The following is a 25341-nucleotide window of genomic DNA, read 5'->3' as shown; positions in this document are numbered from 1 at the left end:
GCAATAAACATTGACACTACAAGGCATAGGGCAGAGCTCTTTGACTGGAAATGTGGCGTTTCCTTAGCTGGACTTGGTTTTTTAACTGAACGCTGCCTGCCAGCAGGAAGGCAGCAAGACTGTGTTGAGTTTGCCAGCATGGGACCAGCTCCTTCATGGAGCCCAGACTCCAAATCCCAAGTAGGCCATATGGAAATACAAGATATGCTGCTGCTCTGATGGGGGACTAAAGGCTGGGATATCTACTGATACGGATCATTTTGGATTGTGTTGAATTTCCCCAGCAGCATCGGCTAAAAGAACCCTTGTTGGAGGTGAGAGCAGCCCATGTCAGTAAAAAGTCATTCTTTTCCTCATCCCACAAAGCCAGGGGACTCTCCAGAACAGGGCAGAGTCTAAGGAGGAACGTTTCACCTCTCGTCTCAGCAGGGACATGCGAGAGACGGGACTTGCTCATTGCAGCAAGGGCTGAGCACTGCAAGTGACAGGGTGAAAACTCACCTTAAAAAAAAAAAAAATAGCAAATGCAGATTTTCAGGTATTGCTGGGTGGATCCCACAGCCAAGGGCTGCAGAAAGCAGTTTCCATCACTGTGGATTGCAAGCATCAGCAGTCTGCTACTGAAGGTCACTCCTTCCCTTGCAACACGTCTGCCTCTGCACGGGTGCAGGACAAGCCCCAAAAACACCTACTTTAATGGGGTTTGGTTTGGTTTTGCTCGAGGCGTGGCTTCATCTGTCAGCAGCTCAGTGAACCAGCCTCAGTCATCCTACAGCCAACACCGTCACTGGCCTGCAGCCAGAGGGGCAGCAGGGACAGGCAGCAGGAGGGGACGGGGGGTGTTCTCCATTGCTTGCCTGCACTTGGAGTGGGTCAAAATAACACGGAACTGCACCCTTGGGTGACCAAGTCCCAATTTCAGGGGTGTCCAAATGACCAGGGAGCAAAGTCCCGTTGGTTTTCAGTTTGAAAGGCAAACATAGCAAAATCTTTAAAATATTTGGACTCACGAAGAAACTTAGGGTGTTCAGCGCTGTGAGATTGGGGGAGCGAGGGCTGCAGGGCACACGACAGCACGGGGGCACCAGCCTTCCCTCCGGCCACTTTGCAGCCTGGGGGGCTGCAGAGAGAACACAGCCACAGAAACACACTTGCTACGTTTATTGCATGCAGAAGAATGACCCAACCTGAAAACACTCTGCCTCTCCCCCCCCTTCTGGGCACGACCACGTTTCACCTACTGCCAGAAGAAGTTCTTGCAAGCAAACCCCCTCTGCAGTCACAGCATCGCCTGGGGGCAGCGGGGGCCACGCGTGCCCAGGTCCTTTCCACGATCACGTTTTTGTTTTTTTTTTTCTCCCTCGCACGGCCAAGCTGCGCTGGGAAGCAGGGATAGCTAAGACAGAAGAATATGCAGCCCTAAATGCTAGACGCTCCGTTCCCGTGATCGCTGCTGTGGGGAGAGGTGTTTCGAAGGGATGAACTCCAGAAGGAACCGGGTCCGGCGCTCGCCTGAATCCATTCAGTGCCTGAACCGTGAGAGCTTGGGGGAGCGGCTCGCCTGGTGGTAGGGCTGGTAGCCCTCCGAGGCGGCCGGGAGCAGCAGGAGGCTGCCCAGCGAATCCTTCTGGCAGAGAGCCATGGCCTCCTTGTAGTTTATCTTCTCCTTCGTGACGGGGTCAATGAGATCTTTCTCGTAGTTGGACTCATCCTGGAGCCTGTTGGCCAGGTCGCCCGTTATCATCCCTGTCTGGGCGGCTTCCAGCACGGGGATCCGACCGGTTTTCTTGGGATCGATGAGTCCTCCGGTTAGGTGCTGGACCTCCAAGTAGGGGAAGGCGCTGTCCCTGGTCATCCATCCCTTCTGGACCGCTTCCCCCACCGACAGCCTTCGCTTGGTCACCGGGTCCTCGATCCCCGTGAAGGCTTTCTGGGCATTGAGCAGTCTCTGCATGTAGGTCCTGTCGATCAGCCCCCTCTCGATGGCCTTGTGGACTGACAACCGGTCCCGAGAAATGAGGTCTATGATGCCCCCCGTGGCAGCCTGGGCTTCCAGAAGCTTCTGAGCCGTCATGGGATCAAGCAGCTTCTTCGCCACAGCCGTCTTGATGTTGTACTTGGTGTCAGTGGTGGTGTCGTACACCCCGGCGATGGGGCACGTGTCATCACAGAAGCCCTTCTGCGAGGGGAAGAAGTTTTGGGTTTGGTGGGTGGTGGGTGACTGCAGCGGGGATTTGGAGATGATGGAGCCGATGGAAAGGGACGACGGAGGCTTGGATTCCCCGGCCACCAGCAAGGCAAACTCCGAGATGGGGATCTTGCCGTCCCGGTACAGCTGGTACTCCTCCTTGGTGATCCTCCTCAGCCTCAGCGCGTCGTCGATGGAGTACTGCTTCCCGCTCTTCTTGTCCAGGAGAACCGAGACCTCCCCGTTGGGGCCCAGGGTGGTGACTTCCTCCCAGTCACACTCCAGCTCCTGCAGCTGGATGTACTGGCCTCTGTCTATGATACCTCTCTTATAGGCTTCGTAAGGGGACATATCCTTCCCTGTCTCGGGGTCCAGGATGGAGATCTTGGTGGAGAGGTTCGTCTCTCTCATCTGGGTCTCGTGATTGATTTCTTCCCGGCTCACCCTTGACTGGAGATCTCGGATGAACCTCTCCTTGTTGTAGATCTGGTCCTTCTCCCTCAGGATGTCTGCCTCCAGCAGGGAAAACTCATGCTCCAGCTGCTTCTTCTTCTGCCTGTCGCTCTCAGTCCGCTGGTTGAGCAGTTTGGACTCCTCCCGCAGGAAAAGGACTTTCTGCTGCTTCTGCCTCTCCAGCTCCCGCAGCTCGCTCTCCAGGTTGGCTCTCTCCTGGATGGCCAGGTTCCTGGCCTTCTGCAGCTCCGTCTCCTCGCGAGCCCACGTCCTCTTCATGCCTTCAGCTCTCTCAATCTTCTCCCTGAGCCTCCGCACCTCCTCTTCAGCCTTTTGCTTGGCCCCTCTCTCCCTGTTCAGCAGCTCCCAGATGCGTGCGCGCTCACTCTCCAGTGCTCTGTCCTTCTCCACACGAATCACCTCCTTGTAGATGGTCTTCTCCTGGGATTTTGTTTTCTGCAGGACGTCAATTTGCATCTGCAGGTTCTTGCACTCCCTCTGCAGGTTCAGCACCTCCATCTTCTCCCGGTCCAGCTCCAGGCGCAGGTTGCTGGCAGACTGCTCGAGGACTGGGTCCTTCTCCAGCTTTACCACCTCTTCCATAATGATCTTTTCTTGCACCGGGGCTGGGCTCTCCTCCAGCTCCTTTATCCTCAAGGTAATTTGCCTCATGTCTTTTTCCAGCGCAAGCCTCTTGCTTCGATCCTCCTGAAAGTTGAGCATCTTCTCTTGCTCTTCCACCAGCGCACGAAGCTGCTGCACGTCCCGTTCCATGCGGCGCCTGTTGCTCACCTCCTCGTCCAGGCTCCGGCTCAGCCTGTTGTGCTCATCTCGGAGCTTTGGATCCTTCTGAGTCAGAATCACCTCTTGGACGATGACCTTTTCCTCCGGCTTCCTCCTCTCCAGGAGCATGTATTTATTCTGCAGGTCGTAGATAGCGTCCTCTGCAGCTCTCCTTTTTTGAGACATGTTGCGCACTTCTTGGCGCAGGCGGTCAGCTTCTTTTTCCAAGAGTGGGTCATTCTCGTATCGGATGACTTCCTTGTTGACCAGCTTGGTTTCCACCTTGGATCTCTCCCTCTTCCACTCGTCCCTTTCACCCTGCAGCCTAATGAGCTGCTCCTGGGTCCTGCCGTTGGTGTTCACTAGTTCGTTCAGCTGTTCTTTGAGCCTGTCAATTTCTCTAAGAATTTCTGGACTCTTCTCGTGTTTCACCACCTCCTCTATGACCTCCTTCAGCTCCACCACTGGTTTCTGTGACCTGAGGACGTTGAGCTCTGCTAAGGCCTCTTCCACTTCGCTGTCAATCTTTGTCCTTTTCAGGGTAACTTCCTGCAGCTCTCTTTTCAGGTGAGCAATTTCCTGCTCTGTTTCAGGATCCACCAGGAAAATCTCATTGACCCTCTCTTTAACTTCTACCCTGGGTTTTTGCTTCTCTGCAATACTGTACTGGCTTTGCAGCTCTCCCAGCTCACCTGTAAGCATTAGGTTCTTGCTCCTCTCTTCTTCAATTAGGTTTTTAAGCTTGGTAGACTCTTTCAATAACTCTGGGTCCTGCTCTACCTGCTTCACCTCCTTCACGATAATTTTGGGTTCTGCTGTTTCAATTAGTCTTTCCACTTCCTCAATCTTATTCTTCACCTTCACTATCGCTTCCTCTGCGGACTGTCTCTTGAAGGATTCCTCGTCAATTTGTAGCTGCAGGGTCCTAACGGACTTCAGCATTTCTGGGTTTTTCTCCAGTTTGATCAGCTCCTTCACCACCACTTTCTCTCGGATGTTGGGCTGCTTTCGCTCTAGCTGATGCAGCTCTCTCTTACGCTGCTCGAGTTCAGAAGCAGCAGCCAAGCTTTCCTCCTGGAGACGCTTGATCTCCTGGCGGAGACTGGCTGCTTGGCTATCCAGGCTCGGATCTTTTTCAATTTTTGTTATCTCTTTGGTGAGGAGCTGGGCAGGAACGGCCTTCTTCTCGTTCTCCATCTGCGCAAGCTTCTGGTTCATCACTTCAATGTCTTCTTGCAGGTTCAGCCTCTTTTTGCCTTCCTCTTCAATCTGCTGTGTCATCCTAGACAGGTTGCTCTCCAGCTGTGGGTCTCTGTAGTATTCTACCACCTCCTTTTCTTCCACTCTTTCAACAGGCCTCTGAGTCTTCAACATTAGCAACTTGCTCCTGTGTTGCTCCAGGTCCTCTTCTATCTTGGCCACTTTCCTCCTTTCCTCCTCCAGCTGTGTTTTCAGCCCCTCAGATTCCCTGCTCGACATGGCTTTGTTTTCAGACTGCTGGGTTTGCTCCTGTACAACCTGAATGTCCTCGTGCACTTCCTTCTGCAAGGAGAAAACAAAAAAGAATTTAAATAAAAATAATACCCAGGGAAACCAACTCACTCTCTGAATCAAGCACGGAAGCCTTTTTTTTATGACAAGACATGGCAGGAGGCAGAACTGGTACAGAAACCTGACAGCCTCCAGATGAGGCTGTCTGTAAATGACAGATGAGGACACATTCACACCATCTCAAGCAACTGATGTCTTAAAGAGTTCCCACCTGTCAGGGGGATGCTGCAGCAGCAGCCCACAGAGGTGCTTTGTGCTGCGGGAGGATAACCTGGCCAGTTCGTGCTGCGCAGCGTGGTGATGGTAACAGCACAGAGCTCCCCCATTTAATCTCCTGTCCTTCACGAGCACACTGAACAGAAGCCATCCAGACTGGAGAACTGCCCTACAGGTGAATTAAGCCCTAGAAAGGCATAAAAATCCTACTGCCTGGAAGTAAATCCAATTTGTGTGTAAGCACAAATTTCCAGCCGCATTCACAGATGAATCTGAAATTCTCAACCCATGAACATTGAATAGGCATGGCTGAAAACAGGAGTTAAGATTTCTAATTTAAGTTTGTTTGTTTTTCCCTAGCAAAGACTACAGCTTCAATTAGAGTTAAGGGCCCACAGAAGTGACAAATGTCACAAGCTGAGATCAGCATCAGTGAAACTGTTGTTACTTTTAGTCTTTGCTCAGTGGTTTCCATTCCTGTCCTTCTTAACACCTAGATGTGGAGATCTGGAGAGAGGTGGAGGAGTCCCAGGCTGAGCAAATAGTGACAGCTTTGGAAAGATCATTTCCAACCCTGATCTAGAGTACCCCAACCCTGCCACAAGCTCTTAGCTGGTACCTTCTCAGCAATCTTCTTGGCAAACTCCAGCCAGCGGAGCCGCTGTTTATTTTCTGCTGCCAGCTCCATGTAGAGCTTGGTTACATCATTTTCCTGAAAAAGAAACAGCCGTGAGAGCCTTGTCCCACTCACCCTAGCACAGCCCTGTTGGGTGCTTTTTATTCCCTTTTTATTCCAATACCAAGTTATACACGAATCTCAGGAGACGTGCAGCAAACCAGCAATGATCTACGCTATTCTTGCTGATGCCAAACACAGAGAATGTGCAAATAAAAGGTTTGGAGGGGGCCATCAAATTTGTGTTCATCGACAGATGTCTGTGTAAGCCCACACACCCACACTGTAACATTTATCTTCACGCACAATGTATTAAGAAGGCATCAGCAGCAATCTCAGCCAAAGGTACCAGAAACATTGCTAATTCCTGATCTTACTTGCTGCTATGCCCCATAGACAAAGAACTCACTGATGATATTTGTCCTTGGGCTTAGAATAACGATCAACTGCTGCTGTAAGAGTGGATTAAGGCCTTGCAGAGCACACAGGGCTTGGGTAAGGAGCCTTTATCTTAACATTTCATGCCGTTATCTTAACATTTTACCTGGGCCTGGATGCTTTCTTGCAGTGGGGTCACACGCAGCCTCTTTGCAGCAAAGTCTGTCAGGGTAGGGTCCAGAGAAGAGCTGTATTTGCCTGCTTGGAGTTCATAGTCCTGTTCAGAGCAGAAATAGAAGAATCAGCTGGGATCTCTCAGGTGAAATGACGATAAGGGAGTGTTACACGGGAAAACCCAGCCATACATTGAGTGTGGACTGCACGTTCCGGGACTGTCTGACCACTGCATTCTTCTCGGGCTCCTTGCTTTCGATCTCCTCCACCAGCCTCTGCAGAAGAGATGTGTGATAAGAATCAGTTGGAATAGCAGCCAGAGACCCCCACATCTCATCGCCCGAGCTAGTCAGCTTAGGATCTGCTCAAGGAGAGAAAGATGCAGGGCCCGGGTACAACATCTCAGCCCTAGGTAGTATCTTAGATGTTGTCTTTCAGGAGCTGCATGTGCCCTCTCTGTGCAGAGGGTATCAACCTGGGGGTGACTACCACAGATGAGAACACCAGCGCTGTAGATGAACACAGCTGGGCAAGATAAATCATCTGTGTGCTGCAAGCCATTGTCTCCTTTTTCCAGCTCATTCACTGGGGCAGGTGCAGCGCACAGCTAGGAGCTGGGTGCTACCACTTGCCGTGCCATTCAGAAAAGCAAACTCCTCCCGTGCTTGTAACATTACAGGTCGAGGTGCTTGCCCTGGAACACACCTTCTGTGCCTGCAGCTTGTAATTGATCTGGCTTGGCCCATCCGTGGTCTTCACTTGGTGCTTGGGTAGGTTGTTCATCCAGAACATCAGGTTCTCATTGGAGTTTTGGAACTGCTGGTAGGTGAGGCTGATATTTCGGAGCGTCTTCTCTCTGCACGGCACAGAGGTAAACACAGGAACATTAAGGGCAAGGGTAAAGATGCACGTGCGGGTTCCTAAAAATACACCACGGCGAATTTCACCACAACAAGGGTGATGTTCCTCACCTCTGGTCCAGCTGGTCTGCCACGGCGTGGTAGCGATCGTTGAGGAGCTGCACCTCCCGCTTCTGCCGGGGCAGGTCAGGGCAGTACTCCTGGAAATTGTTCTGCACGGCGCTGCAGCTGTGCTCAGTGTCCTTCAGCCCTCGGTTGAGCTTCAGCACACACTCTTCTTGGGCCACCAGGTCTCGTTTCATCTTCTGCAGGGGAACGAGAGGCCTCCAGGTTTGCACCAGTCCGTGCCCCAAAAACCTCCTCAGCACCATCCCTCAGCCTGCAGCACCTGGGGGCTAGCCAGGCTCTCCAGGACACACACACAAGGTGGAAGAGGTGGAGCAGTGAGGCTTGGTCAGCAAAGAAGGTGGGAAGCAAGGTGGGTTAGATGAAGCATGGAGCAGAAAGGAGAAGTCCTGGGGAAGGCAAAAAAGGGTCACTGCAAGTCAAGGGTGAGAGCTAATGTTGGAGCAGGGAGATTGGGAGCAGGATGGGTAGGGGGCAAAGCAGGAGGAAGGGCAGGCATGTTAGATGCTAAGGGGTTCAGAGTGGATTTTAAGGACCACAAATGTAGTCTGGGAGGGACAGTTTTTGCAGTGAAGCGAGTGTAGGTCAGCCTACAAAGCCAACACAGAGCCCTCCAGGAATAAATCCTTAGAAGGGTTCCATCACCAGTGCCTCAAAGTCCAGCTCTCCCCACAAGTGCTGGCTGAGCTCACTGATTTCCCCTCCCTAACAAAGAGCCCAACATTTCCCTACCTGCAGGTCGTTGGCCCGATCCTGCAGGGCATTGGGGGATGCAGGAATGATGCTGTCCTGAGCCAGCTTGGCCTCAAACGTGCTGATGACCTTGTCTGCGTTCTCAATCTGCGTCTCCAGGTTCAGGGCAGCCTTAGCCCTGGGGAAGGGAAAAATGACACAAGGTTAGCTGCAGAAGATCCCTTTCTTTCCCTCTTCTCTCTGATTCTGCATGTTTAAGCTTATTTAATAACAAAGCATGGCAGGGAACAAGCAATATGCACTCACAACCCCGCTCTGCTGCCCACACAGATGCGTCGCACTTCCCTGCACACAGCAGGGCTGGGACACGCACCCGTTGTGGTGGGCTTCCCGTGCCTGGGGGGGGGACTGAGTACACATTACACACAGAAAATCCTGCGGGGATGCCTCTGATGATGCACGGAAGCTTCCCAACCTCAATGCCCACACAGGCCGCGTGCATTTTGTCTCAAGGCCTCGTGCTGACCCATCTGCGCGGCATCTCGCCCCCCCTCATCCCCTCCAGGCCTTGCCACCGCCACTCACTTCTCGTTGTACAGGCTGGAGAGCATCTTGACATCGCTGTACTTGCTCCTGAGGGCGTTCAGCGTGACAGGCAGCTGGGAGGCCGAGGTGCTGGTGGGTTTCTTGGAAAGGAAGGTCTCACACTCCTTCTGCAAGGCATCCTTGGCTGCCCCCAGGGTCTCAAGTTTCTTTGTTGTTTCCTGGCACATCAGATGGGAGCAGAGTCACCCAACGTAGTCATAACAGGGCTGTTGCGAAAAGGTGCCTCCCTCAGGGGTGGATTTTGCTGTGGGGCTAAGGGTGCGGTGGAGCCCTCTCATGAGGTGCCATCCCTCGGGGCACAGCCCCAGCCAGACGGTGGCTGTCTGGGGATGGCAGGGTGCGGGGAAGGAAGGTGGAAGAGAGCTACCTGAGCTCATCCTCCTGCCAGGGATGGGTAAATACCCGTGGATGAAGACGCAACACGTTGGATTGCTACGGACCAGACCTTCTCCAAGAGAAAAGGAAGGAGGCTGCAGGGCACTGTGTCTTTTCCTGCCCCCTTCACATCTACCAGGGGAACCAAAGCCGGCCCTTGGATGAATTCCTTTTCTCCTGTTGTCTTTCATGCTACAGACTTGAGTGAATGGTGACGGCATCCCCACGACAAGGTAGGGAACTTGGAAGGGGACACAAAGGGGACACCTTGCTGCAGAGCTGAGCCACGGGAAGGGGCCGCATTCCTCTAGGGTCTGTCTTAACCAGCCCCACTCCAAGGGCTCAAATCAGCCCCAAACCCCTGAAACTGCAGCAAGGTTTTCTCCCCCAGAGCACCAGCCGTGTAATTCCCCTCTCAGCTCTGTTTTTGGGTACCAGTCACGGTGCTGCCATGCTCATCCTGCTCCAGCCTGCCCGCTGCAGGGCCCACCTGTTGGTGTTTGATCCTCCTGGCAAGGTCGTCTGTGGGGTCGCTGTAGCTCACTGGAGATCTCACTCGGTTCAGGACCTCCTTCTCCACCTGGACCAGGTCCTTGCCAACACGATCCAGGCTACCGAGGAGCTGATCAGCTTGGGGATCATCCTGGACTACCGGAGGGCTCCTGGGCAGAGCTGCAGTGAGAGACAGCTTGGGTTAAGTCCCGTTTCTCATCTGCCAGTCTTGGTACACAGCTGGTTCCCTGGGCTCAAGAACTCAAGGACCCAGACCCCAAGGATTTAATTAAGGCTTCTGGATAGGCACATCCCCACCTATCCCAAAATACTCTGCAACTACTGATGGAGCGAAGGTCAGTCTCAGGGGTTTGGAATGGCAGCAGGGAGCTGAAGTGAATTCCCCTGGCAGCACCACGACTTGGGTTCCCCCTTCCCTGCTCTTTTCAGGATGTAAGGCACCCTAACGCCAACCCGCAGGCTGCCAGCCAGCTCTGCAGCGGGCTCGGCCCCCCGAGCAGACGTACCCTGCTGGCTGAGCTGCACCGTCTCCTTGTGGCTGTGTCTCAGGGTGCTCTGAGCTGCTGCTCGCTTCTGCTTCACCGCGCTCAGCTCCCCCTCCAGCCTGCAAGCAAGGAGAAGCCACATCAGCCGGCAGGTTGGGAAACCACAGCACGGGGCAAGCTCCAGCAGAGCCTGACCCGGCGCAGCCTGGGAGCTTGCAGCATTTTGCAGCTCAGAGAGATCCCTCAAGAAAGGGGAAAGCAACAAGAGTTGGTTTGATTAGCTAATTTCTCCCAGTGGAGCCAGTGTTTCCCAGCTCTCGCCAGAAGCCAACAAAGCTGGAAATGCAGTTCACATCACTGCAGCGCTTGGCAGGAGCTGCTTCTGTGGCTGCTGATCTGGAAGTCCGAGTCTCGCCCAGCTGTGGTCAGAAGAGCCCCTGCAGAGGGACTAAGGATGAGAAATAAGACAAATGTTGGTTTGTTGTTGTTGTTTTTTGCAGGAAGGGAAGTAAACACTGGGAAATGAAGCACAGTGCCAGGTGCAGCCTGAAAAGGACCGGAGCTTCAGGGCAATACCAGCAGAGCTGATAGCTGGGAGGATGTTGCTAAGTTGTCCTTTTCTATTTTAAAACAGGCATGAAGTCCATGAATCCGAAGAATTTGGTAACATGGGATGTGTGCAGAGGGATTTTTGCTCAGCAAGAGCAACACAACACAAAAGTCACGCCTGAATGCCTTGGGAACAAAACTCCCATCACAAGCATGCCTGGTGATGCTGGATTCAGGCTGTGGGCAAAATTTTGGCAGCACACAAGCAGTGCTGGTTTATCTAAGCACCTGGGGACATGATAAAAATGGAATGCCAAAAGCTCATTGCATTATCATCCCCCCCATCTGTGGGAACCTCCAAAACCGACCGAGCAAACAGGCAGCAAAGTGCACGGTGGTTCGAGGAATGTTTTCCAGTCTCCAGCCGGGGCTGGCGGAGAGGAGATAGCACAGATAATTCCGTCCTGTTTGGCAAGTCCCAAGCTCCAGACTGATTCTGCAATGAATTTAGTCAAACCTATGCAAGTCACATGTTTGGGTGAAGAAATCAAGCCCGTCTGCCAGAAAGCTCTTTGACTGCAAGATGGGAACGGTGTGCAATGCTGGTGAAGGATGGCAGGAAAATGGACAAGGCACTGGGGCACAGGGAACAACCCCTCTGCAACAGGACAACCAGGAGGTATTTCATGCGAGCTGATCAATGGCTCTGCTCCCAGCTGCTCTTTCTCTGCAGTTTAGGCAGTCAGGGGATGGCGAGGACCAAGGAGCAAGCCTGAATGTGTCTCTGGGTCAGGCTCTGCGTGGCAAACTCACCTGTTGACCTTGTCAATGGACTCGGGGTCTGGCGGAGGGATGGAGAAGCAAGCAGCAGGTGCCTCCTGGACCACACCAGCGCTGCTCTGCACCACCCACATCTCGGGGTTGCTGTTGTCCTTCAGGATGTACTTGTCACCTCTGGTCAGCTGCACCTGGGACAGACACAAAACCCACAGGCTTGGCTTTCCAGTGCTAGCCCAGGTCCTCCCGCCAGGGGAGGAAGATCTGGAGCACCCAGAGAAGAATCTGGATGCCTGCTGCTTTGGAGGGTACCACTAGCCAAGCCCTCACCTCCCCAGCATCCCAGTCACACAGCGTGTCCAAGGACAGGGGCTGGGAGGGCCGCATCCTGCGCAGTTTCAGCGGGCTGATCTCTTTGCTCCTCCTCTTCAGGTCAGCGATGCTCTTCTCTGCCTGCTTCACTGCCTTCTCCTCGTTCTAGACAAAGTGGGGAAGACAGGGGTTATAACCAGGCTTGGATGAGAAGAGAGTGGGGTCACACTGCCATGGGTGTTTTGGGGCCAGTTGTCTGTCCTTGCACTGTCATTTCTAGGTTGGAGTCAGGAGTTTCTTCATTCTTGACCCATCCGTGTCCCTTCCTGTCCCTCTGCTATTAACACTCTCCTCTGTTTTCTTCGCTCACAGGAGATCTGCCCTTGAAGGGACAGCCTGCATTAACCTCAGGTGATCCCAAAGTGTCATATTGAATCTCCTGGGGAAGTTTTTCCTTCTCAGATGAGGAGCAGAGACCTGCCAAGAGGTGGCTGCATTCCAGTGTCAGAAGTTACCGAGATCCCAGCACCTCCTGGCAGTGAAAGGTATGGGAAGACACTGCACCGAATGCGTCCCTTCCCTCTCTCCCGGGCAAACCTTCCTTCCCAACCTGTATCTCGCCCCCGAGGTCAGATTTCTCGATTCCCTCCTCGCTCTTGACTCATGGCAGAGCTGAGGAGATGGCAGGACCTCTCCCTGCTGCTTGGGTGCCAGCAGCTCCTGCTCTCTGCAGGCCCTCTCACCCAAATTCCTCACGTTTAGGACAACACAGCTCCTCCCTGTGCCTCTCCTGTACTCTGATAGCGCCCTGGGGCTTGGATACGTGTCCCTGGTGGAGACCCCAGGGGTCACTGCCCTACTGCAGGAGCAGCGAGGCCCTTCTGGGACCACAGGGATCCATCACAGTACTGCCATGGGCCTTCCCCTCCTGGCACAGAGGCAGGACGAGCTGTCCCAGGGGGTTATTTACCCACCTCTTCCCCTTTCCCACACTTATTTATGGGGACAACTGTCAGAGTTGGTCTGTGCTCGAGACACAAGATCCACCAGGCCTGGCTGGTGCCACCAGCCCCGAAAACCTCACCTCCAGCTGAAGCAGCAGGTCTGACACCATGCCAGGGCTGTCCTTGTTGAATTTGCTGTATTTGGTGTCCAGGTCGGAGTTCATCTTCATCAGGGAGAGGCTCACAGCCTCAGCGTCATCCTGGAACTGGAGACACGGGTAGGAAAACGCTCAGAGGTGGGAGGACATCTGTGTGTCCAGGTCTGGTGGTGTGCCTCAATTCCCAGCCACTCTCCCACAACCTGGGGCTCACCAAACCCTACAGACCACCTCAGAGCGTGACCTCGGGCATGGACTGCACCACAGAAATATCTGTGAGTAGATACGTAGCAGGGAACAAGGGTGAGCAAACCCTCCCCTGCACCTCCAAGCCAGCGCACCAACTGGTCCCAGCAGCAGGGCTGGGAGCCCATCATTCACTGACCACATTTTGAGAGGTGTTTCCCCAAAATATCCTGACCAGCTGCAAATAAAATACCCCGACAAAGCAAAGGATCCCATCCTGATCCCTTTGCTGGCTCTGTTCCCGTGCACAGCCTGCCTGCTCCGGCCTGACCGTGCAGCCCCACGGTCTCCTCGCTGCTTTTTACCTTCTTATAGTTCTCCACGCTCTTCAGCTGGCTCTCCTGGCAAATGCAGAGATTCAGAAAATTCTGCCACTCGTTCTTCAAGGCTTCCTGATGAGCCTGTGGTGGGAGAAAGCACGACTCAGTGGGCTCCAGCTGGTCCCACCTGCCTCACACCCCTGGCCTCCCTTCTCCAGGAGTCCCAGAGGTCAGAGGAGGGGTAAAGACCCCTGCTGAGCAGCAGCAGAGCTATTCCAAGGCATTGCCAGATCCTAAATCTGAGCAAGGACACTGGCTCTTGGAGCACAGGTTACGTAAAACATTCTCGTTCTCTCGTAGGGAATCCCCCACCCCCTTTCCCCACCTGGATAGGTTTGACAGCCGGGTGCTTTAGTTCAATCATTCTGTCCCCATCATCCTGAAGGTTGTTCACAAACTCCTCCTGGCTGAGCAGCTCTTTGGACTTGAAATCCTGCAGGGGAAGAGACACCTCATGGCAGCGGGAGCACGGAGCAGCCTCCTGGGCCACCAAACCCCACGCAGCAGAGAACAGGCTCCCAAAGCACAGACAGCTGTTTTGGTTTGTCTTTTTTTTTTTTTTAATAGGAAGGCGCTAGGTATAACTCAAACAAATTAGGCACGCTTGGGCCTATGGAAGCATCAGGGCATTTGTTCAAAGTGCATTTTCCTAGGCAATTAACTCAGTTCTTCCTGGTCCTGGCAGAAAGCAGTCACTGGGTGTTGTACTTTGGACACCGAGGCTCACACGACGCCAGACCTCTCCCTCCCCTCTGCCCACTGACAGCTCTGCACCCAGCATCAGGCAGCGCTGTCACGTACGATCCCATGTGCCAGCTCAGGGGACAGGAGGGGACACACGGCGTGGCTCAACCCCAACCCTGCTTCCTTCCAGAGCATCTCTTCTGCCTCCACTGCTGTGCCCAGCCCTGTTGGGCTGCCTTGGGAAGCCACCAGGCTCCGGCCAGCCCGTGAGAGCTGCCGTCCCCAGGAGCTCACCTCGTACTCCCGCCGCACGCTCTGGACGTCCAACATTTGGTCGCTCCAGTCCTGCTTCAGGATCCTGGTCTGCTGCTCCGTGAGGTAGCCCAGCTCCTTGGTGCAGCCCTGGAGGTGGTGGTACAGGCTGCCCAGGCTCTGCCCGCGCCAGATGGAAGCTTTCTGCCCATGCACATAGGAAAGAGACAGTGTCAGGGCTCAGGCTGCGGAGCCTTCCCCTTCTGCTCCCCCTGCGCACCCCCTAGGAGATTCCCAGAGCCCTGGCTGAGACATCGCTGCCACTCGTTCTTATCTGATGGGGCCTTTCCCTGCCTCACAAACAGGATGTGTTTGTCTAACCAGACTCTCAGGTGTGGGCTGATGCCTCAGGCAGTCTGAGAGCAGGCCCAGCTCCGCTGTATTTCTCACCAAAGGCGTTCTCCAGCCCTGAACTTAGGGACCCAGCCGGCTAAACCCAACACCTTCTTCCTGGCCACCTCCTTTGTTGCAGTTGGTCATTTCCTCCCTGCAGTCCTTGTTAAGGATCAGCACAAGCCTCAGCATTTGCAATCCCACAGGAACATCCTGCGGGCTGGGACGGGGTTTTCTGCACAGAGGCACCTCCCAGACCAATGACCCACAAAGAGAAGAGGCGCAGACCTCACCCACAGCATGCCCCCGTTCGCAGCTTGCACCCAGTCCGAGGTGGGGAGGAGATGGGGAAAGAAAATGAGGGACGTGACTTCACCGTGCAACACCAAAGGTAGCTCCTGCCCTGACCCAGGCATTCCCTGCCCACTAGGAAAGGAATTACTTTGCTGTGTGGCCCCAGAAAACCACCAAGAAGCTTACCAGCAAGTCCTTGTATTGACTCTTCAAATCTGCCACATCCTGGGTTATTACACAGCCAAGATCAAGAGAGGAAAAAAAAAATTGTTACCAAAATACCAGCAGTGATAGATGTTGTCAAGCTAATTTACGGAACGTGCTTTAGAAATTGTACAGGAACCAACTCCTGCCTGGCTCTGCCCGAGCTCAGGTGTCCCCATGCCCCCTGCAGAAGGAGGGTGGGTGTTCACCGTGGGCACGCAGGACAGGGGCAGGACAAGGAGGGGATTGAGGGGTGCCTTACCCCGCAGCGGATGTTCTTGATCTGGAGGCCGTAGGCTTCGATCTCCTTCTGGAGGATGTTGTGCTCAGCTATTTGCTTCTCCAGCTCCGATATGCCAGGGCCGTACTGTCCCGCGTTGACTTGTTTCTGTGCAAAAGGAGTTAGGCAGAGACTAGAGCAAAATCCCGTGTATCAGGGAGAAACCACAGCATGTGCTGGCAGGGTTGGAAAGATCTGACACCACCCCAGGAGGAAGGGAGGGGATTTGTTGCTGCTTGCCATGATTACTGAGGGCTGCCACTTCCCCAGCCGTACAGAGGGGCAGAGATAAGCAGGCCATGTACCCCAGCGTCCAAATCCACGCTAAACCAGCCACTTCCCATGGTGATGTGCAGTGGGTGTGCTTAATTACCATCTGGTTTTCAAGGGAATCTAAATTGCCTCCAAACGGGGCACTTTGCACCCAAGACCTTGCAGCGTGAAACCCCTAGGACGTATGGCTGTGAAGTCCTTGGAGACGTCACCTTCTCCATCCTTTTATTGGGGCATCTCTACTTAATCCCCCTCTGGCAGCTCTTAATCTCAGTGGGTCAATGCAGAAGGTCCTCCTGAGGCTTTTAAGACGTGGAAGGAGAGCCCTTCCTCCTGCCCAGCTCGACTGAATTAGCTCCACCACCAACCCACACCGCTCCTGCACGATGCTGAGCGCACGACGGTTGGCAGAGCCCTCAAGGCAACGTCTGGCCTTGCAGGAGTGGGGAGAAACACGTAAAAACCAGCTGCTGTTACCATCTTTTGGTCCAGGATCTTCGCCCAGTCCACCCTGGGCCCCACGTCAGGGATGTTCAGCTTCTCGTAGAGGGCCCGGTACTCCGCACACAGCTGCGTCGTGCGGTCGTGGAGCTGCTGGATGCTGCCGGGGACAAAAGGCAGATTTCAGCCATAAAACCCAGGCTACTTTCTCATCCCTTCATGCCACTGGCCTCCTTCAGCAGAGGCACTCGCCCTGGGGTTCTCCATCCCCCAGGAATTACAACCCAGGAGAAAGCTGGGAAGAGCTGCACGGAGGTCAGGGCTGTCCCTTCCCAGCTAGGAAATAATTCTCCCCTCCCCATTTCCACCTAGAGGGGCTGGAGACAGAAGGGGAGCCAAGCCCCAGGTGCCAGCTGAAGACCTCACACATGAACACCCACCTCTGATTCTCTCTGCTTGCCCGAGGACAGGTTTCCATTTCACAAGAGGCAGAGGAAAGGGGGATTTGCCTCGGGCATGGGGAGCCCGGGAGCGGGGCCGCCTTTTAGCTCTGCATTTTTCTGGCAGCTTTTACACGAGCCCCCTGACAGGACCGGGGGTCTCCTGGGAGATGGCTCTGGCAGGCCCACAGCGCACAACATCTTTACATGTTGGCCAAAGCCCTGATTTTAAGGCTGATGGGTGAAGCTCTGCCTTTTCATGGCATCGACCGGAGCTCAGCCTAGATCCCAGCTCTGGGATGGGGGCTCCCGATCCCCCCAGCTCCCCCCCTGCACTCACTCTTTCTCTATCTCAGTAGCCTGAGGGTGCTTCAGCCGCTTGGCACGGTCCACATCCAGGAAGAGATCCTTCAGCAGGGTCTCTGCCTCCTTCAGGTTCCGGGCATTCTCCGCCTGGAACTCGAAGGCCTTATTCTTCTGCTGATTGCTGACATCCTGGGGCCGGGGAAGACAGAGAGGAAAAAAAAACTTGGACCACAGAGACCTCACAACACGGACGGCCTCGATGCTCAGCACACCCACCACGGAGGAGCCCAGTGCCAGGGGATGGCTGGGCACCATCCCAACCAGCCAGGGACCAGCATGGGACAGGCTGGCTGCCCCCGTGGGGCTGCCGGGAGCCACCAGGCTGGGACGTGGCACTGCAGAGGTAGCCGGTGCAGCCCCCCGAGGCTACGCCAAGGGTAACATTTCGGAGGCCCTGGCACGCAGCCCCAGGGGCTGGGAGGCTCTGCAGGGTGCCTGGTTCCTCCCCAGCCCCGGGTCAGCCCCCAGCCCTGCTCCAGCAAGCTGCTGTGCAGAGCAGACCCCTCATCTGTTATTCTAGACGCTGCATCTCTAGGCAAAGCCTTTCACCTTCCCTCCGCCACATCTCACCTGCGTGAGCCTCGCCTGCGTCTCCAGGATGTCCTTCTCCACCTGGTCGGCGTTCGTCTGCATGCGGGTGATGAGCACGGCCAGATCATTTGTGGAGGACCTGAGGGTGGGAGCAGCGAAGCAGAGGGTGGGCGAGGGCAAATCTCACCCCCCCTTCATCACCGCCCAGGGCCTGATAACAGCGGTGTGATTGCAGCAGGTAGGTGGTGGAGTTTTGCCCAGCACGGCTCCTCCTTGCTGCAGGACACCGCAGATGCCCCTCCAGGCACCGTGTCGGCTGCTGCAGTCACGTTGCTTTCTGGGCATGGGAACGAGTTTCCTAAGGCCGTAGCACAACTGCAGCCCTCCTGCACCCCAGTGGAGATTCACTGAAGGTCCCAGGGACCATCCCCTGTTGTGTCTCACCTTGCTGCCATCACATGGTACCACAATCCATCACCTTTATTACGAAAAAGCACCCAGAGCCCTGCCAAAACGGCTTCATCCAGAGCCCCCAGCAGGGCACGGGGTGGTTCCCAGCCAGGCAGCTGCAGCCCTAAAGCTCCCCGCGGCCAAGGAAGCACAAGGCTCGGTGCCACCTTTGTCCTCCTGTCCTGTGGCTTCCTGATAGCGCTGCCCTTGGGGATGGAGCTGGCCCTGGCCTCCAGGCAGGGAGGTGCAGAGCTGCCAGGGTGTGGGCGAGCAGGGGTGCGGACCCATAGCATCATCCAGGGGCTTAAGCCCGTGGGTGACTGCTGATGGGACAAAGGCCAGCAGGGGCTGAGCTCGGTTACCTGCTGGCATCTGAGACCTGAGGGGAAGAACTGGACAACAACAACGGGACCACTTGAAAACAGGGGGACACTACAGGAGCTCACGTCTTTTGAGGAGGAGGAAGGTAGGAGAGAGGTGCTGTCCTGCTGCAGAGCCACCCACATCTGCCCCCAGCAGCTCCTTTCCTTCCCGGTCCCTGCACCCAGCCAAGCTCTGCCCTTAACGGCCCCAGCAGGCTCCAGCCATTCCGTGGTTCATGCCCAAGGTGCGAGCAGGTGCTGGACATTCACTTTATTACAGCCTGGAGTGATGACAAAGTGCCCGTTAATGTTCCAGCTGCGTCCAGCCAGGCTGGTGTCAAAGTCACAGCCCGCACTGACCGTGGCCGAGCCCGTGCAGCCCCAGGGAGGTGCAGCCCAGCTGCTCTCAGCATCCTCCTCTCCCCTTTCTCCAGCTCCTCCCTTGTTTGCGATTGCCCAAGAGGGCGGCGTGGGCCTGAGACACGGCAGCTTCCAGCTCCCTCGGGAGCTTTGGGCTGGCCGTGCCCCAGCCCTCCTGCCTGCAAAGTGCACGGGGTGCCTTGCTCCTGCAGTGCCCTCCTGCACGGGGTCTAAACCCAATGGGGACAGCCCAAATAGGACACTCATCACCTGCAAAGCATCGCTGCTTGCTACAACCCCTTAAACGTCCCTCCCATCCTATCTGTGGCCCACGGATGCGTTTTCCGGGGCAAACCGCAGCGCTTTTGGCCCAAACCACACAAAAAGGGTGGGTGGGAGCAGCACAGAGCAGGGCTCGATGAACCCAAACGCACGGCCGGCTGGAGCACCAGGAGGTCCCCCCCTGCCCAGCAGCTTACACAACGTCCCACTCATCCCCGACACGCCTGGAATGAGGTGGTGTCCCATGAGCAAATACTCGAGCACCACCCAGGTTTCCTGCCCAGACTCCCTGCGCAGGGAGGAGCGACTGAGTCACGGGCTGGCTGCCGGCCCGGGGGACGGGCGCCTCTCCCAGAGCACCCCGAGACACCTGGGTGAATTCAGCTCCCACCAGGGGTGCCCGCATCAAGCCCTGCTGTGAAACAACCCCGAATTGATGCCTCTGCGCCTCTCGGAGCGGGGAGAAGCAAGGATGAAGCCTTCCCATGGAGAGGAGATGCCCAGCAAAGCTTTTTCCTACCTGCACAGCCTCCCTGGGCAAAGGACACAGCGGGATGCCCCATCCCTTGGTTCATGAGGATAAATGCAGGGAGCAGCTTGGTTCAGAGCAAGCCACAGCAAAACTACAGGCTGGAAAGACCTCAACAACCTCCCAGTCATAGGATGGGAACAAAATCTCTCCTGCTGGTCGCAAAGCAGTGGGGGCTCTGCTGTGCCCACCCCAGCCTTGGCTCTGCACAGTGCACTCGAGGTTAGAAACAGGGACACTGTTAGAAATGACCCAATGCTCAGGGAAGAAACAATACCCCCCCCAAAGAGCAGGACGGGGGGGTCTCCTCTACGTGTCTGGGAGATGCCTGTGCCCACCGCCAAGGAAGGAAGCCTGGAGGAGGAGGCTGAGAGCCTTCAGCCGGCAGCTGGGCTGGATCTCCACAGCCCTCCAAGCAGCTGAACAACCTCAGGGCCTGCAGGAGGGCAGGCTGGCTGCTTGGGGAGTGCTGAAGCTGAGGAGAAGTCCTGGGAGGTGTCTGCACACCGTCCTGGCAGCCTGCGAAGACCTGATGCACGCCTGGCCAAGTCTCAGCCATCCTCAGCTGAGACCAAGCGGGTTCCTCAGGAGGCCTCGAGTGCTTGGAGAAGGGCCCAAACCACCACAGAGCCTCCTGTCTCAAGCACAGGCCATGCTGAGAGGAAATTCAGCCTCTTCCATCCACCCGTGAGGTCTGTAGGCCATGCCACCATCCTTCGGGGCCGTCCCTCCCATCCCATGTACCAGGCCCTTCTACCCCAAGAAACCCTCACACAACGGGAGCTGACCACAGCCCAGGCCCACATTTCGGAGTGAAGATGCTGAAAATTTGGGCCACAAGGAGACAACCTGGCACGGGGCGGGATGCGAGGAGCCACGAGCTCCCCGTGCTCACGTCGGGCCCAGGCGTGGCGAGCGGCCGCAGCCACGGGCCTGCCGGGATCGCCGCGGACATTGCTCCTCCCTAGGGCTATCTCCCGCCTGGAAGAGGCAGAGCACCGTCATTATCGTCATTAATTGCTTCATTTCTCATACCACTTTCTACCTCCCGGACAGCCCGGCTGCACGCAAGGGACGGTGCCTCAGTGGGGCGGGCAGAGGACGTGTCAGGGGCACCACGGCGCCCACCCACCCCTGCACCCTGCCCCTCCTCTCCTTCCTCCCAAGGGATTTGGGCTGCAAGCGACACCCCAGGGCTGGGGCTGTGCTCCCCAACACACACAAGTCCTCGCTCTGCCCCTCCAGCCCCATCTGGTCACAGCAAACAGGTCCCCAAGCCCCTGTACCCCCTCCCCGGGACCTCACAGCTCTGGGCTGTAGAAGGAGAAGCAGAGGCAGGCGGTGGCTGAAGCGGCCACCCCAGATTTGCCAACCAGCTCCGAAGCCACCCACCCAGAGCCTTTGCAGAGTTCACACCCAGGCACCCAGTCCAGCCAGATCTGATTCGGTTCCACCTCTGCATGAATTTTCCCTTTCAGCCCTGCAGTGTGACTCTTCCCGGAGCTGGGCACAAACCCGAGGTGGTTACGGGCTCCCCGGGATGCATCCCCCGAGCAGAGGGCCCCAAGAGCTCAGCACCACCGCCCCTACAATGGAAACAAGGTCCTGCTCTGTAGGAAGCCAGGAGCTTCAAACTGGGAGCCCCAGAGGCAGGGAACCTCAGATTCTGCTGAGCCTCTGGGCCACCGAGAGCAGCCATGGGCCACCAAAGTTTTCTTGGGGCCATCTGCAGAGCACGTGCTGGTGCTGAGACAGCTCATTCACCTTCATTTTCTCAGCTCATGGTGGCAGGATGGTGCTGACCAAGCCCCAGGCTGTGGCCAAACTAATTAGCCATCATCTGATGGTCGGTGCCTCCAAAACCAAGCACGAGCAGCTCGGTCATTGCTCAGGCTCCAGCCTCCATCCCACACAAGGAAGAGGCGCAGGATTTTGCTAAGATGTGACACCCATGCAGGGAGAGAACCTGGCCCCAAATCCCCAATGGCACACCGGGGGCTGCAGTGAGCTGCCCCACAAGAAATCCCCAGCCCAGTTTAGGAAGCCAACAAGCTGCATAGGCTGGGGAGGTGGATGGCTTGCACTGGACAGACTGAAAACAAGAGGCTTGGAGCTCTGAGAGGCCCCAGGTTCTGCCTCTGCATTGAGTTTTGCGAGTGCTCAGCCCCGTTGGGGCAGAATTGTGGGGCACCAGCTTCCAGGTCACACCAGGAAACCTCAGCCTTTGCCAGGAGCCCCCTCTTCCCCAGGTCCCTGCCCAGCCAGCAGCACCGGGCCACCACCCTCCTCCTCGGCTGTTTGCGGACATTGGGTTTGGTCCCCATAATCCCAATTTGGTCCCCATGATCCCAATGCTGCCAGCACCACGCTGCGCCCACCTGGGCGGCTGCACCCGCAGCGTCCTGGGCAGCTGGTGCCAGTGGCCCCTTTTCACTGCGGGCTCCCTCCTCCTCCTCCAAGCCACCTCTTCACAGCTTTCCTGGCCTTTTACCCCGGGATTCCTGCAGAACAAGTCTGCTGACACTGGGAAATGCAAAACTGCTGAAGGAAGGTGGAAAATAACCCCGAGTTAGGACCTGCAGCACAAGGGAGGGATGAGCACGCTCTGGAAGCTCCCCGGGCAGCATCTCCTCCCCTCCTGCTCCCACATCTCCCTCCCCAGAGCAGGATGTGGCCGTCAGGTCCTTTTGGTGCTACCTCAGCCCAGCCTGAATGAGGCCAGCTCAGTGTCTCGGCCCACAGAGACCCTGCCTGTCAGCAGGATGGATGAGAGCAGCACCAGCAAACCCTTCCCTCGCCCATCCCCACCCAAGCATCCCTGTCCCGGGGTGCCCTTCCCAGGGCAGCACCCCACCAGCCTCACCCAACTCAAACCCAGGACCTCAGATCCAGGCGTCCGTCTGCCTTGCCACCGAGCCGAGCCTGCTCCACCCAAACAACGAGGTCCTGCTCGTTCTCACTGCTCCTGCCTGCCGAAAAGGGGCTCTGAGCCTCCCTACCCAATGCTCTAAGCTCACGCTCAGGCCCTGCACGTCCCGGGGGTGCACGGACACACCTGGGCTGGAGCACAAAGCCCACCAAAATTGAGGACAGCAGGGTGAGCCCTGGCTTTCTGGCTGCTCCACAAAGTGGAATATTCTTGGGGTAAACCCCAAAAGCTGCAAAGCGCTCGCGGGCATCGAGAGCCCTCCCCTCATCCCCCCTCCAGGTTCCCAGGGTGGCTTCCAGAGGGAAAAGGGGCTGCACTTACTTGCTCGGCTTGGCGGGGGAACCTCTGCTGGGGGAACTTCTGCTCGGGGAGCCTTTTCCCACCCCCTTGAACATGTCGGCGAGGTCCCGGCTGGTCTCGCGGAGGCGGCGGCGGCGCGGCGGGCGCTGGCGTCCTGCTGGGCTCTGCGGGGATGGAGAGCCGAGGCTGAGCAGGGGCAGGCGGCAGCCCTAAAGAGCCCTTTTGGGGAGGCTCCTCCCCGAGCGCAGGTGAGCAGCTGCGGAGATGGAGGCTTGAAAAAAAAAATTGACTCGAAAAACCAGTTTGGGGTGGAAAGAGCAGAGCCCCAGAGGGAGAATGGGGAGACCTCGCCCTGGCTCGTTTCGGCACTCATGGCCCCGGCCGCGCAGCAGCTCCCAGGTGAGGGGCAGAGAGCGCGGCCTCTGCAGAGCAAAAGTCTGGAAATGGGACTCGGAGGGAGATGGCTGAGACTACTGACGTGGTTTAAAACATCCTGTGTGAGCGATTTCACGTGCTGGAGAAGCAGCAGAGGTGCTAAGCTATAGATAAAGCCAACTGAGAGTTTTCCAAAGCAGCAGCAGCGGTTTGGGAGCCCCCAGTTCGCAGAATGTGATGCTTCAAATCCAGGGAGCAGGGACACTGCCCAGAGCAGGAGCAGGGAGGGAGGGCAGAGGATGGGGGAGAAAAGGACCGGGAAGAGATGGGGACCACAGCACCCACATAAACACCCACCACCCACGATGCTGGTGCAGATTTGGGGCCGTTCTTCCCCATTTCCTGCAGCCCGAGACCAACCCAAGACCAGAGGCAGAAGCCAGGGGTCTCATCACTTCCCAGATGAGCTTGTTGTCCTCATCAAATCAGCACAGAACAGATCAAACCCACCTCAGGAGAGGGGCAAAGACACGCATGGAATGAGGCTCCTTTGCAAGGGGCTCCTTCCATTCTGGTTTTGCCCCTCAGGCCACAATTTTGGAAGCAGGAGGACAGGAGGTCCCAGCTCGCAGTGCTGGGAGGCAGCCGGTGCTCGAAGCACTGGGGGAAGCCAGGACAGGACCAACATCTTCCCTGGGCAGCCTGGAGCTAACAGGGACCCAGTGCAGGGCCTGGCTTTGCTGCCTGCAGCCCCACAGGCAGGGTGGAAAGGGGGGGCTGAGAGCTCACCCCCTGGTCGCTCCCCAGGTGGCCGATGACAGCAGCGATGCTCCTGGATCGGAATAAATCGCAGCTGAGGGGGCCCTGGGGAAGAGGAGGACCCCATCCATACAGCTCCAGACCCTGCTGCACTCGTGTTCAGGAGCTTAAAGAAAGATGGGAACTTGCCAGGGAGAAGAATGGAAAGCGTTTAAAACCTCGGCCACGGCTGGTGCCCACACACAACAGGAGCTCAGGGGACTCCACGGCACAGGACAAGCCCTCCTGCTGCTGCCTGTACAGCCAGGAGAGAATCGATGCCATTTGTCTTCCAAGCAGCAAAACTAAATCCAGCCAGGCTGACTGCCACCCCACCCCACCCCGCCACACCAAGGGGGAGAGCAAAGTGGGGAAGGAGCAGCCCCCAGGCCATGCTGCTGAGCAAGAGAGCGATGGTGCACGTTGGGCTGGGTTTGTTTCACAGCTGCTTTCCTTTCCTAGAGCTTTGCTGGGGCTGCCCAGGTCCAGGCTCCCCAAAATCAGCCACGTGAAGCTGGGCCAGGGCCACGCAGCCCCTGCTTCTCCCCAGCCTGACCCTGCTCCAAGTAACGCTGCTGAATCTCCGGACAGAGCCCCCCACGAGGAGGCTGAGCCTTGCCCAGTGGGTACCCAGTGGTGGGACCGAGGTGTTGCTGCTGGGGCTCCTGGCTGGCTGCTCAGGAAGAAAAATCCCCCTTGAGGCCATGGTGGGCTGCAGAGGCAGCAGTGATGCACGTGGAGATGATGCTCTGGGCTCTGGCCCCTGGTTCGGAAGAGCAACCGCGGTGGTGGGGTCATCTCCTCCCCGGAGCAACGCAGTGCTGGTGCCGGGGGGGTGCAGGGTGCTGGGGGGCAGCTGCAGGCAGCCCCAACCAAGATTTGCTGTCAAAAACCTGTGTCTGCAGACTTAGGGTTCCTCGCGCTGCCACACGGCCGTGGCACAGCCTGGTGGGGCCGGCAGCACCGAAACCCAGTCCTGGGGGTGCTCAGCCCCCACAGACGAGGCTGAAAACCTATTAAAAAAAATCTTCCCGGGGCTGGGCTGTACTCAGCTCGCTGCCAGTGCCAGGATGCAGAAGTGGCCACAACCTCGTGCCCAAGGGACCTCTCCCCAGGAGCCGGACGCCGACCCCATCGCGCCGCAGCCTCACCTGTGCCGGGGGTGCTGGGGGGCGAGCGGGGCCGCGGGGCTGGGCCATGGCCCCCGAGCTCAGGGTCTGCCGAGCCGCAGCCCAACGGGGAGCAGGAGCTGCTGCTGGGTGTTCCTCCTCCTCCTCCTCCTCTCCAGGTCTCGGGTGGACGGAAAGCCCGAGCCTCGCTCCCCTGTCTCTCCCTAAATAGAGGCTGCTCGTCCCACGCCATCTCAGCCGCTCATTAAGGGCTCAGGCCCAGGGCAGGGCTCAGCCCCGGACCCT

At 56.7% G+C, this 25341-nt stretch overlaps 1 protein-coding gene across 1 annotated transcript; it reads right to left on the bottom strand.

The window, feature by feature from the left end:
* Positions 1-1146: 1146 nt before the first annotated feature.
* EVPL (envoplakin) lies at positions 1147-25235 on the bottom strand. Its single transcript, XM_005010171.6, has 23 exons — positions 25078-25235; positions 22775-22917; positions 17581-17680; positions 16985-17139; positions 16241-16364; positions 15473-15598; positions 15193-15231; positions 14362-14523; positions 13709-13816; positions 13369-13464; positions 12800-12925; positions 11734-11880; positions 11440-11594; positions 10099-10196; positions 9570-9751; positions 8684-8862; positions 8138-8276; positions 7391-7584; positions 7125-7275; positions 6611-6694; positions 6412-6522; positions 5811-5903; positions 1147-4966 (listed from the first exon to the last, which is right to left on the bottom strand). The coding sequence occupies exons 1-23, from the start codon at positions 25123-25125 to the stop codon at positions 1523-1525; spliced, it is 6204 nt and encodes a 2067-aa protein (XP_005010228.4). The 5' UTR covers positions 25126-25235; the 3' UTR covers positions 1147-1522.
* Between the last annotated feature and the right edge of the window lie 106 nt (positions 25236-25341).

Source organism: Anas platyrhynchos, chromosome 19 (genome assembly GCF_047663525.1).
Source record: "Anas platyrhynchos isolate ZD024472 breed Pekin duck chromosome 19, IASCAAS_PekinDuck_T2T, whole genome shotgun sequence".
NCBI lineage: Eukaryota > Metazoa > Chordata > Aves > Anseriformes > Anatidae > Anas > Anas platyrhynchos.
Note: the sequence above shows the minus strand (reverse complement) of the source record. Positions and strands in the feature narration are given on the sequence as shown.